At 35.5% G+C, this 13,803-nt stretch overlaps 1 protein-coding gene across 2 annotated transcripts in view; it reads left to right on the forward strand.

Annotated features, from left to right (window-relative positions):
* LOC150090836 (homeobox protein abdominal-A homolog) overlaps nucleotides 1-13,335 on the forward strand; it is a 41,786-nt gene extending 28,451 nt beyond the window's left edge. For both annotated transcript variants that reach the window (XM_090380264.1, XM_090380269.1), the window contains one exon: nucleotides 12,452-13,335. In XM_090380264.1, coding sequence (XP_090236390.1) covers nucleotides 12,452-12,864 — 413 coding nt within the window. In that variant the 3' untranslated portion in view covers nucleotides 12,865-13,335. The remainder of the gene's footprint in view (nucleotides 1-12,451) is intronic.
* The last annotated feature ends 468 nt before the right edge of the window (nucleotides 13,336-13,803 follow it).

The following is a 13,803-nucleotide window of genomic DNA, read 5'->3' on the forward strand; positions in this document are numbered from 1 at the left end:
TCAAATATTATTTAAGCGCTTTAATATAAATAATAATAAATAATTTATTTTCCCCCGAAGAAATACAGGAACTTATAATAATTACAAAACCAGAATTACGAATTATTAACAGCAATAACCAAAAATCTATAACGCTCTAATAAATTAAAACAGAATTAGCGATAGCTTACCTCTAACTCTAACCATGATCATCATATTATGCAAAATTTATTCGGGACTTGATGTTTTTATGCTCAAAAGCGCAATCCACTTTTCTACATCTGTAACACAAATGATGAGTTTCTACGTATTCGTAATAGAGGTGCAGTCCCAAGTCGGAAGCGGGATGTAACACTCCTCGCCTTTCTTATTCAAACAACCCATGTGATTCCCAGCAGCCAATCATATGACAGTGTTAAATAAGGGGGGTTGTTTATGGTCGTCTCTTAAACCTAAAGTGGTCTTATCTGTTTTAGTACAGCCTTAACGATATAAAATAAATTGTTTGTAGTGGCCTTTCGCTCCTCAGCTGTACACTGTCACTGGCCAATTGACTTTTATAAATTGCTTGCACTTTGCTAAACTCTTTGCTGTGACTCTGATGGCGCCGCTACTATTTGGGGAAAGGAAGGTAGATCATGGATATATATATTAGATCATTCTATGTTATTGTGCCTAATTATTGTTCTTTTAGCTGCTGATTTAATAGCTGGAATCTTTGTTTAAAGTCCAGCTTACAACTTTTGTTTTAATTATTTTAACTATTTCATATAAAGTTGAATAATTTTTCGTACTTAAAATGGATTTCGTGTTGACTCAAAAGAATATTTTAAAATTAAGCATTTTTCATTAGTCAATCAAGTTCTTGTAATACGCTCTGTACACAACGACCTTGCTGTGTACAGAGCGTATTACAAAACTTGTTTTAAAATATTCATTTTTTCAAAGGATTACCTGATCCCAATTTTGTACTTTTGCAAACCGGAAAAGATATTTAGAAAAGTGAAGGTTGCAGTTTATGAATTATGAAGTAGCTGCTGACATCAAGGTATTTTTCATGCATGCGGTTTGCTGTCTAAATAGGACATTTTATGATTTATGTTGTAATTCACTTAATGCATTCATTCTACACAATTTCCGCAGTAGATTCCATCTGCAGTCTTTTTCTTTTAGCGAATGAATTGGACGACCTAGATTCCCTCGAAATGTGAAAACAAATTCAATATAAAGATCTAATTTTCTTGTTATGTAGTAATATTTCTATTTAATTTAGATAGTGGCACCATAGGCCTATATTTTCTTGTTAAATTGGTGATTGCGTGAAACATGGGAATGATTTTGGATTTCGGTACGCATATTCGTAAAACAAAAGCGAAAATATCTAGTCCAGTTAAGATTATCTACAATATAACGGGAATTGGCAATTTTGTAATAATCCTTTGGAGAATATTTACATCGCTAATTTTAATATCAGCTAATCATTTGCTAAAACAGTCGTTGTTTTAAGAACTGATAATGATGAGAACATTTCTCTCCCCCTCTGCATCCATGTGTTCTTTAAATTTGTTGTGATTTATATATTTGGATATACGTTGAGAGATACAAAATACAGCCGTATTAAATAATAAAGTAATAGTAGTCCATAATGTATTTATCGTATAGGAAAAGGGCAGCTTTGTATCGGTTTTTTCCTTTAGTAAAAGGCAATGTTGAAGAAACTTAGCGCGGCATTTAATGATTGAAGAAATGAATTTTTACTTTGTGAATACAATTAAAATGTTAATTCCATTTTTAAATATATAAAAAAGGGACACTTATCACGTTGATTATAATTAAAAGCATCGCAGATGTGTATGTATATGTTGCTGGTGAACATACAGCCATCTTTCCCTCGATTTCCATCCATTGGTCTTCTGTGGACACCAGAGATGAGTTAATCACACTTAGAAGTAGCTGAAGGACTATAAACTTTGCCGATTCCTCTTTCTCTCTTCCCCCTTTTTTTCTTTCCCTTTTTTTTTCTATGTCATCAGTGTTTCTTGGGAACGAATATATAATCTCGAAGTTGCTCAGTTCATTGCCATTTCCATAGAATGACTATTTACTGTGCTCTGGGTTCAGATAAAATCCCAAAGCGTATGGAAATGATGGATCATATGATAACCTTTCTCTTTTGCATCCTTTCCGGAGGTCTTCTAGAAGCAACTGCTGAATGGTAAATGTATGCAAATCTTCAGCCACCGAAACCGTATTTTAAGTCCTCCGGATCACTTTCTTACGAAGAGCTATCACCTGATGAATATGTATTGTCGCCGATGTCTTTCGGGAGAGTGGAGAATGCATAATTAATGAACCTTAGGCAGCCAACAATCTCCTTAAATTTAAATTTACGGATTCGTTCGTTCTGCATTCTTTGGACTAACGTTCGTCAAAGGTCATATAACTGAAGCTTGGGGATTTCATAGAAGTTCTTTGATGGGAGGTTGGTCTGATGAGGCCCTTTTGGTGGTGTGTTACTAATTACGGTACTTTGTTTATATTGTAATGCACAGACACATTAATTTATTGTCAGGAATGGCGAGTTCGTTTATGTTAATGAGGTATATTATTTTACCAAAATGGTAAAAGTTCTTATGGCAGATAAAAGGTTTCCCAATAGAAACCTTTGAGGTAATTCGCCTTCTTTTGACATGTCTAATTGTAGTGTTAACAATGCTCATAACCTGATCATATTTAATTCCAGTGAACATGCTAAATCTTCAAGCCGACATTAGCATCAGAACATAAGATGCAAGCTCCGATTTCTTGGATGGAGGAAGATGGCGTTTGCACTTGTAAATACTTCGTAACTTTAGTGGTATATTTTTGAAATAATCTCACAAACTTAGTCTGTTTTGGAATTTAGATTAAAAGAAAGCAAAACCACGATGAAAGATTTAAGTGATTGTAATAATTTATCAGATTTTTCCATCCTTTCCTTTATGATGATTCAGTTAATCGTTTTTCAGTTTATGCAATCTCGTATCTTGTGTTTGATTAGCATCTTTTTAGAGATGCCGAATTTTATGGAATAGGAAAACACAATATGTATAACCACTTTTTAAAGAAAATGTATTCGTTACTGCGTTATTATCAGAGAATTTGAAGCAGAACATTTATTAGCAGCAACATTTCTTGTTCAAATCTGAATAGCAGCTTATATCTACATTAATTATTACTATTAATACAGCATAGAGATTTGTTATCCACCGTGTTAAGCAAAGATTTTTATCCAGTTGGAATGTATTTGGTATTTTTAGGGTGTATTTCACATTGCAATTCTATTTAAGAAATCAATAAAACCAATTTTCTTATCTGAGATTTTGAAAGTACTGTGTTATGATGTTTAGTTCAGTTTATGGAACTTACCTGCTGTCTATCTCGATTTCTTTTTCTGCTCTTGAGAAACATAACTGAGTCCGAATTCTGTTTTGAATTGTCCGATACTTCTAGACTGCTCTCACGCCCCTATATATTGGTTGGGGATTCGTTGGTTGTAGGGTTTATGCGCATCATCAACTTAAACTATATTGCTCTGTATGCAGTGTCTGTGTTCTGGTCGATTTTCTGTTTTGCTGTTCCGAATTTCTTAATTTTGGGATGTTTACAGATATTGGACACACAAGGACTGACATGTAATAAATCCATTTGTTTATTTTCTAATAATTACAACATACCAGAAACTGATCTGACTCTTTGCGGCACAAATAAGGAATATAAAAAGATTAAAATATGATTCTCCTTCTTGGGCTCACATGATATAAGGCCTCCACTGTAAAATTCTGAAAAAAATATAAATTAAACAGTAAATTTGCTTTGCCTATTTAAAGTTTGCATTTTAAAACAAAACACAAGTACTTTATTAATATATTTCACAGATATAGAAGTATTTTATCATAATTGAATGCGCAATTTTAAAACACAAAGCGTTAAGTTGCCAACCAAAACACTGGAAGAATAACACACAGATTACTGAAAATGAATTCGAGAATTTTTAGGGCGATATGGAACCTTTTGCCTGTGCACATTTAATACATATCAGGTGTTATTAAATTACAAAACTATTGAGCCATGATACGTGTTGCATAATAAACATTAAGCCTCCAGAAATTTTCTTCCATTACAACGTCAATATTTACATTGTAGTCTCTTTCTGTAATCTCTTTATTAACTTGACAAATTTCGAACAGTCTAAGGTTTAAAATAAGACTTATATAACGATGTCTTGTTTTTTTCCCCCATTTTAAGTTGAAAATTAGCCAATCCTCCTTAAGCCTAAACTCCAACACTTGTTTTTCGCTTGCTATGAAACCACACACAGCGTAATAATTAAGTACTATTCATCTTCTAAGTAAAATTGCACGATTACTTTGTATTATTAATAAAATTCTTCGATAATTGATCTAGTTATCAACCTATAAGCAACTGAACCTTGTACGGCTGGTTTGATGAAGTTCGAATTGTAAGATCTGCTTAGCATCTTCAACGGAATTTAAGCTAACGTACTAGCAGAGTTTAAAATAACTTGCCCTTACTGGTCCCGTTATTCTCTTAGGTTACACTGGATAAACACTATAAAACCATAAATAAAATAAAAGCAGCGGTTATTTATGGTTATTTTATATTTTAGTTAATTACGCAGAGTAATTAGCCTTATATTATATTACATTATACAAAAATCTATGTTAATTACATATATTACCCATACATATATAGATTTTATGGCAAACAGGTTTAGAAATATAAGGCATTCTGTCTAGAGCAGTTTATTTGTTGCTATGTGGTGTTTATTTAACCTACACTGCAGACATCAATCAAATCTTTGATTAAAAAGTCTTACCAGATCTGCCAGCGAGACATCGCTTAGAGGTCGATTACCGGATCTAGTATCAAAGAATTTTATCAACCCAACCACTCAAGGTTCACCGCTGCTCAGAAAAGTGTAGAATATTCGTGCTAACTACTCCTATTTCACGCACTAAACTACGTAATAGCTTCATTAGCAGAATATATTATGTTTGCAAAGCTTAATAATTGCCTTCCAATCTGCAGTTTTCAAAAGTTTCGCAAGCTTCAAGTCGCGATAGTTGAGTGATATTTTATCCAGACAAAGTATTCTTCAGGCTAAATATCTGATGGATGCTAACAGTGAAGTTTTGGAATAGAAATAAATAAGACATTTATCAGACGTTCTGAACTCAAGAGTATCTGTAAAAAAACTAACCACAACCATGAATGAATTGCGAATAACTGTTTCTATTAGTGTTTGTCGTTTTAATTGGTATTCCTGAATGAGCAAGTTGTGTGTCAGAAATATTTATTTAGTATAAATATTTTCGTATTTCTGTATTTATCGTTAAGAAAAGTAGCAAGTTAGTGTTAACTTTTCCTTTAAGTTAAATATAATAATAAAAACTTTAAAAAGTGACAAAATATTTTAGATAAACTTGGTTATAGTTATGTATCATAAACAACACACCATTTTCTATTGTGCATCTTTTGTTTATTTAAATCTCTAAAAGAGTTTGTTTCTTGACATTGAAAATACTAGATGCTTTTGCACTAGAGGTGTTTTTTACGAAATGTTCAGCAGCAGTTGATATAATTAGTTGAATCTTTTGTTGGTGTTTTTCGATCCTAAACTTGGACGTTAATCTTAGATTCGAACAACTAACTTCGAATATCTTAGCCTTAGATGTTATTCTGTTTGAGTTTGTTGACACGTCATCCAACACAATGTTATAAACAGCAAAAGACTGCGTACTTGAACAACTCTTTATACCTCATAATGTAAAGTCACTCCCCACGGTTCATGGGATGCCCTCTGCGCGCGCAAACAGTATTTCAAAATTACTGTTACGCGTGTAAGAAATGCACGCTGAAAGCAGCGCGGACATGGGATAGACAGGTTTGGTAGTGGAAGTAAATCAGAGGCAGCCTGCATATCTTCACTCCTTGTGCCTCCATCTTTAATAGCGTCTCCTGACTGTACGGTGTGTCGACTCCAGTAAGTACTTCCATATTTTCGTTTCCTTATGGAAAACGAAAAGTAGAACATCTGTACGGTAGTGAGATCGTAAGAGGAACACTTCCCGTCTTTGTATAGCGACACGCCGCAATCGTATGCGACTGTAAATCCAAACGACACTTTTCAGACCCCATAGCACAGTTAGCCGTTGCCATTTTGTAGACCATAACGTGGTGAAACAGCAAAAACGCTTTCACCTAAGCCCTTGTTGCCAAGGGATACCAAGTGCGGCAGGTGAGCAATTGGCTTTGACATTAAGTTCTCCCATCAGACTCTTTGATGGGTCGTATACAGCTTTTAATATGCTTTAAAACTTAGTAAGTAGTTAAGCGACAGTTCATTACCGATAAAAGGGGTGTTAGCCGATTCTAACGGGAATGTTTCTTACACCTTTTTATGCCTTCGAGACTGGATGCGAACATGGCATTTTTCACTTAAATACCCTCATAAATTATTACTTCTGGTTACTTCGGCACAATGAAGCCATCATAGTGGACGGCATGAGGTCATTTCTGCCCCTGCTTCGTACATGATTGTATTAAAACAGGTTGTTGATTTTTGCTGGTAACGTGAGTTGATTTCTAATGAAAATTGATTCCAGTTTTGTAATTTTATTATTCTGGCTGATTGCGTAATCATTCATATGCTTGACGCATGCGTTATATTTGTCAATGAGATCATTTCGGGGTTTCTAAAGCCAATTTTGTGGCTTGCGTATATATCTTTCCTTAATCATAAATCACAAGAGCAAACGTGGGAATAAATTACAACTCTACAAATAAATTTCGTTATTATGCAGAGCTATGTAAAGATTTATATTTCATAATACATGTAATAATAATTGAACTAAAGACGCCTTTTATTCGATTATATAATATTAATTGTTAAGTTCTTTTTCTGTAATTATAGATATTTGGCAGTTGTCCTAAAATTTCATAGGTGTGGACTTGTAATGATAACATTTTGTCTCCATTTTTTGAGATTTAGGCTCAGTTAACAGTAATCAGAGATCTTATTAAAATCTAAATACTTCTTTTGAAACATTGCATGCTGGGTTGGGTTTTCAGACAATGTCTGGCTGAAAACTGAACTCAAGGCACTTGATGAGTGATCAAACTCAAAAGTTAATTTTAATATGATCCGTTAAATCTGCAGATTTTGATATTAAGGAGATATCCTAACAATAAAAATGCATGATTATTTACTTTATTAAGTAAATAATCATGAATTTTAAAAATGTGTTAGTTAATGGTGGTTGAATCTGCATTTCAAAAGCAATGTCCTTTCTCATTAATCTATCTTTCTGTTTATTTAATTGGCCTTATTAAAAAAAAACCACGGGTATTTCAGAACAAACAGTACCAAAATTTTTCTGGCATGCCCGCATAACTACACGAGAGCTTTTGTTTCTTATCAAGTTGAATCTTGGCTATGTCGATCAATAACTTTCTCCCCTCCGCTCCCACGCGCACCGCTGTGTTCCCAATATCTCCCGACAGCGGGTAGAAGTCTGTGTTTTATGCTGGTGCGTTCAGATAAGGTTGTGTTGTAGAAAATGCTAATGTAACATACTGGTCACGTACTTTCGCGTTACGCCTGCTAAACCCATCCACACAATTAGCGTCCATATGAGAAAATACACGAAGTTTTCTATTTATCCGAGCTATTACTGAGAAAAAAACTTCCATCGATGAACGAAAATCAATAGTAAAGTTCATTTCACTAAAAGTTTGTCGTAAGCAGTTCTCGATTTATCGCCTTGGAAGCTGGCAGATTGAGAGTCCAATTGAAAAACCCGGACGTTTCGAGCAATTTAAAGCATCCTAATTTAAAATTTGTGTTTGGCTTGTGTACTCAAAATCGCGGTACGTCGAAGAATGCGTAGGCGCATCATTCCTTTTAAAAATTGTATTCAATTATTTTTTAAAATTTAATTTTGTTTCGCTATTTGAAATTTTTAGGGATCTTGAATCCTCAGCGTATTGCAGATTGCTCAAACTCTGAATTAAAGTTTGGATAACAATTTTAATATTAGTTTAATCATATCTGTTAATCTTGAGTATCTATTTTCAGATTTTGATATTAGGGATGCCCTAACATACCTAATACTTAAGAACATCTATCCTAATAGAGAAGATGCTCAAGGGTAGGCATCCCTAATAGAGAAAACATTGAAGAGCATGATCACTAAGAAAGGATGCATGAGAGGTGTCGTAATAGGGAAGATGCTTGAGAGATATATATCGCTAATGGTGAATCTCCTAAGCATCCCTATGGAAAGATGCTTAAGGTCAACACATCTTTTATTCGTTACTAGAATTAAATTATGAAGTAAATTAAAGTGGCATGTGTACTATTATCGAATAATAAATATTGCGCGTGTACTGTAATTATAGTACACCAAGCCATTGTCAAGTGATTTGAGTGATCATTCCATAATAAGTCGTGTGGTCCACAGTTCACTAGCTCCTGTACTTCTTTTTTTTTTGTCTTAGTCTGCTTCAACGTCACTGCGGAGTTCCAGAGGAGGGGTACTTGTTCGTGTGTATCGGCGAGAAGACGACAAATCACCCCTACATTCACATTTCGCGAACATCATTTTCATCCACGTGTTCAGAGGAGATTCCATCGAAGCACGTTGCTAAATTTACTCGTATTTCTGGAATTCGGCTGTTTCGTTAGTGGGAAACGTACGGTATTTACATGGCGCTGGATGCTGTAACGCTCATCCGTGCTGTGCCTGTACCACGTACCGGCCGTAAAAGAGGAAGTACACTTTCGATGGGTTCTCTGGCGGAAAAGAATTCATGCAGCTTTAATAGGCAGCTGTCCCGAGTCACCTGGGCCTAGTGAGGGATAAAAAACAGAACTCGACGGTGGTTGTGCCCGAGCTACCGAATTCCTTATAACACGTTCCATGAAAGCGATCTGTTTTAAAATTTCATTTCAAGCTGTACCGAAATCCATTCAATATATTTGCAGACTGTGTCAGGTTACCTTTTCTGACGCCTCGGAAATCCGATTCCGCGGAGGTCCCGGACATTTTATTCATGATATAGCGGACTAGTATTCCGTCGTTATACGGGTTCGAGCTTCTATTACTGGCACCCGTAGGATCGTAAATCTACAAAATCGACCTCTTCTGAACACGGCAACCTTTGATACTGGAACAGCTTCAGATTAAACAGCACAACAGGGGAAAAGATAGTGGGCTTCATATGAGTCTTGTTGCTATATGGATAAACACAGTGCATTGTAGCACCAAGTTTGTTTTCTGAAAATGAACAGATCCTACTCTGCGGTAGCCTCATCCCATTTCTTAAGCCCAAATATTAATGAAAGTGAGGCTTAAAAGTAGTAGTAATCAGTGGCAATTAATTCTTCTATTTCAAGAAACCTGTGACTTAACCGTAGAAAGATTTTCCAACATCGGTGCTTGTAATTTGCGAACACAGTTCTTTTCAATGTATCAGTAATAATTTTATACTTCAGCAATGCCTTTTTAGATATTTCTGGATTTCTTAATGATTATTATTCCATTATTAAGACGTTTGAACGTGCTACGACATCTAGAAAGTTCTTGCATGCACGCGCAATGTTTACAGAATACTAATCGGGTTAAATAGGTCGGACCGGGCTCTTATCTACTTGTATATAATCATTCAGGCCTTCTACTACGCTAAATTTTGTTGTAAAGCTCAGTCAGAGTAAAAATTGCTGATCGTGACCTATAATAGTTGTTTAGACAAAGCTGTGGACGGAAAACAGAAGATTAAGCAAGGGCAAAGGAAGATTAAGTCAGAAAATTAAGTTAATGTTTAGAGTTTCATATAAATGACTAGCAACTGTAGAAAACTGCAACCGGTTGGAAGATTCAAGATGGCCACGAAGGTAAATCTATGAAGATTGAACAGAGGGAGGTTATAATTGTTTATAGTAAGAATTTATCTGAATCAATAACAGAGAATGTCACAGAATCTTAATGCAGTGCTGTATTTTCTTTTTATGTGAATATTTCGTGCTCAAATCAAATTATGATCTGAAAATTACTAACACCGATTGGAGATGGTAATGCAAAACGATTATGGTACAAGTTACTCATTTGGCACAGAAAAGAATAGGCTGATTAATGTATCAAGTAAACGTAACCGATTTTTATTTCACGTACTAAATAAGAATTGAATTTTTACTGAATTTAGCTGTATTTATACAGAGTTTTTAATGTCGATATTACTGCGCTTTCCAGTAGTAGGTAGAAATATCTGAACTTCTCCAATTATTTTGGAAAACATTTGACTTGCTATAAAAGTATCATTCTTTAGATTACTTAAGAAACCAAAACACTACCACATTAATAATCGAACAGGCTTCAGAACCGTCTCTGAATTAAAAGTATCCTTTTGGCTATGATGCTGCCTCCTTGCAAGTCGGCTATCTGTTCATATGTAGGGTGTGGTTGTAAAAGACCACTGTTACGTATTTCACAAACATTTATTGATGTATACATATAACCGCTTGAGTCAAGTTAATCATAACATAACTGAAGTGTTTCTATGCTGCAGAATTAAAAATTCTGACCAAGGAGTGACTTAAGAAGCATCAAACACAGACCCAATTTTTCCTTTTTTAGATGTGGGTTAAGTATTAATGAATCACTTATTTAATTGAATATTAATGTACTCTAGTGTTAAACCATCAGTGATCTACCACCACCTTGATCAGAAGTGCTCAAAGTACCGCCACGGAGTTTCAGAAAATCGCAACCCTTGGTCATAATAGATAGAGAATCACTGACCCAGCTCACCCATTATGTTGAGATTTTTTTTGCATTTGTATATCTTTCTAAACCGACATTATAGTGGCATACTTAAGTTAAAAGAAATTAAAAGTTTAACTTCGTTTCTCACGTACACTAAAGACTTACTTTTTGCATCAAATGCAACTAAGCCATTTTTACCCTTCCTTTTCTTAAATTACGTCCGTATTTCTCTTTAACAAAGTCACATGTACCATTAAGGAAAATCTCTGGGATCTAGTTCTTTTAGATCCCATAAAAGATAGCCGGACTGTAATTAACAGACATTACCTTAACTCTGTTTAAGTAGGGAGATTACGCATTCATCGAGGGAAAAAATCTGCAGAATAAGATACTTATCACCGGGACGCTTAGTTCGGGAGAATTTTTAACTTCCTTAAATTTTGTATAATATGGTCATTATTTTCCTCGGAGATTAAATAATAATGAAGAGAGTATTTAAGAGGAAAAAACCTCTTGGTAATGGAACGAAAATGAGGAAAAAATACTCTTAAATGACCACCCCATGTAGTACCAAATTTGTAAAATTACATTTTCCCCCATAGGTATTAAGATTGTCAAATTTAGAAACGGAGTTAACATAATCGGAGTTTAAAAAAAATGTATTGACATCAACACTAAGACTCTAAACGTACGAGGGGCGTTTGTAAAGTTCGTGGCCTGAGTATGAAAGGGTAGTTGGACAGTGTTAAAAATTCCCGTACTTAATGTATAACGCTTCAAACAGTAGCCCACCATGTTCCATGCAGTTTCATGTCTTTTTTTGAAGTCAACAAAGTTGTATGAATGAGGAAAGATCAACAAAATTAGTTACCCTGCGGTCATCCAATATTTGGAAAAAAAGGTATTAAGGCCAAAAGCAATTTTGATTACAACGTTGGTGGTGGATGCCCCTTCCTATTCCATGATTAACAAGTGTGCAGAAAATTTAAACGAGGTAGGGAAGAGCCTAGCAGATAAACCAACCTGTGGACTTTCACCTATTTCCTAATTTTAAAATACACGTGGCTAACATCCATTTTCCCGCCGACAGTGACATCATTGCTGCAGTGGATGCATTCCTGGAGGACCAAGAGAAAACTTTCTTCGCAGCGGGAATCAATGCATTGCAGCATTGGTTGCAAAAGTGTACCGACTCCAAAGGGAACTATGTTGAAAATTCAATATGTAATCAGATTCCTCAAATAAACCGTTCAAACTCTGGCCACGAACTTTTCAAATACTCCTCGTATTGTGGTAAGATAAGAAAAGTACAAACCAATAGTGATTTCAGTGGAACTGAAATCTTAATGGGAATGTGTTGGGACAACCTGAGTCCAAAGAATTATATTTTAAATTAAGATAAGTTTATTGCTTTTTTGTTAAATAGCTTTCCACTCTGCTACAGTGTGGGGTTGTCTGGAAGTATAGGGTGTTTAAAACAGATACAGTATTTCAAAAATAATATAAATTTATTGTATTAAGTATAGAGAAATTTAGGAGGAAATTTTAATCCTGTAGGTCGAGAGAGTTTTAAATTAAGGGCTAGTTTGTATTTGATTAAATGTAAACCGTCTTTTTAATAGTAATTTGGCATTTCCCTTTTGCAGGTCCCAATGGCTGCCCACGGAGACGTGGAAGGCAAACCTACACACGTTTCCAGACACTGGAGTTAGAAAAGGAGTTCCACTTCAATCATTACTTGACTCGGAGACGGAGGATAGAAATCGCTCATGCCCTTTGTCTGACAGAGAGACAGATCAAGATATGGTTCCAGAATCGAAGAATGAAGTTAAAGAAAGAATTAAGAGCTGTCAAAGAAATCAACGAACAAGCTCGGTTAGAAGCAAAGCTCAAGGATCCACACCATCAAAATGGCAGCAAGGAGAAGGACAAGGACGACGGCAAAGATCCAGACAAGTCGAAAAACGGAACGAAGCAGTCTGAAGACGACGACCCTTCAGATGATAATCCAGCTGCTGACGGCCTAGCTGTCGACGACACTTCCAATTCCCAACCATAAAGTTAAAACGTAAGGAAGTCCACCTTAAAACCTTGGCAAACGCTGTTCGCGCGGTTTGTTTGATACTTGAATTTTTGTTGAGGAATTCTAGCGTGAGAATTTAAAACAGGTGATCGACTAGTCGGGCCAGGAGAACGCGTGCTCGAATCTGAGTGCGAAATACTAGGGCTCACTACTTCTCTTCCGACAATTGTCCATCTGTAAGCATGTCTGTCCGACTACCCGTGAGTTTCGTAGTGTTGTGAGTGTGTTGAGTATTTCTGCTTGTGCCTGGCATGTGTTGATAGAAAACTACAGTAGTGCCATAAAGATAGACTAGCTATCATGCAACCGGTGATTCTGCCACCTCCTTCATCCCCACATATGACAGATCATTTCGCACTCTGTTCTTGCGCACGAAAATACTGTTATCTCTCCATCCCTCGACCTTCCCCCAACTCCATTGCTAAGCAGTGGGTTTTTTTAACTGTCAAAAACACCGACATCGCATTATTTCACTGTTTTTGATATTTCCAAGTAGGTGCGGTTGCTTCGTTTGTTATGGGGGGGGGGGGGTTTCCGATACGATGAAGGGGTGTTAGTTTTGGCGATGTTCAAACATTCTAATGTTACCTCTTAAAATTATTATTCCTGTTGGCTTCCTATAGGGTTAAAAGTTTTTGATAAAAGTTGTTTCCTTTTTCGGGTCTGTCAGTTTTATTTTGAACAATATTGTTTGAATTATTATTGTTTACAAAGTTACAAGTTTACCTCCGATGTTTACATATGTAGTTTATATATTTCTTTGTCTCGGCTGATAGCGCAATAAGTCCACCATTTGAAATACCTCTGTTCATTTTTAAGGGTGGTGGGCATTGTTCAAAGGAAATTTTTTACACCGCGTATTTCGATCGAAGTTTTTTTTTTAATTGCGAAAAGGTGGATATAAATGTCCTTAGA

Source organism: Mastigoproctus giganteus, chromosome 1 (assembly GCF_048544385.1).
Source record: "Mastigoproctus giganteus isolate SK-2022 chromosome 1, ASM4854438v1, whole genome shotgun sequence".
NCBI classification, from domain to species: Eukaryota; Metazoa; Arthropoda; class Arachnida; order Uropygi; family Thelyphonidae; genus Mastigoproctus; species Mastigoproctus giganteus.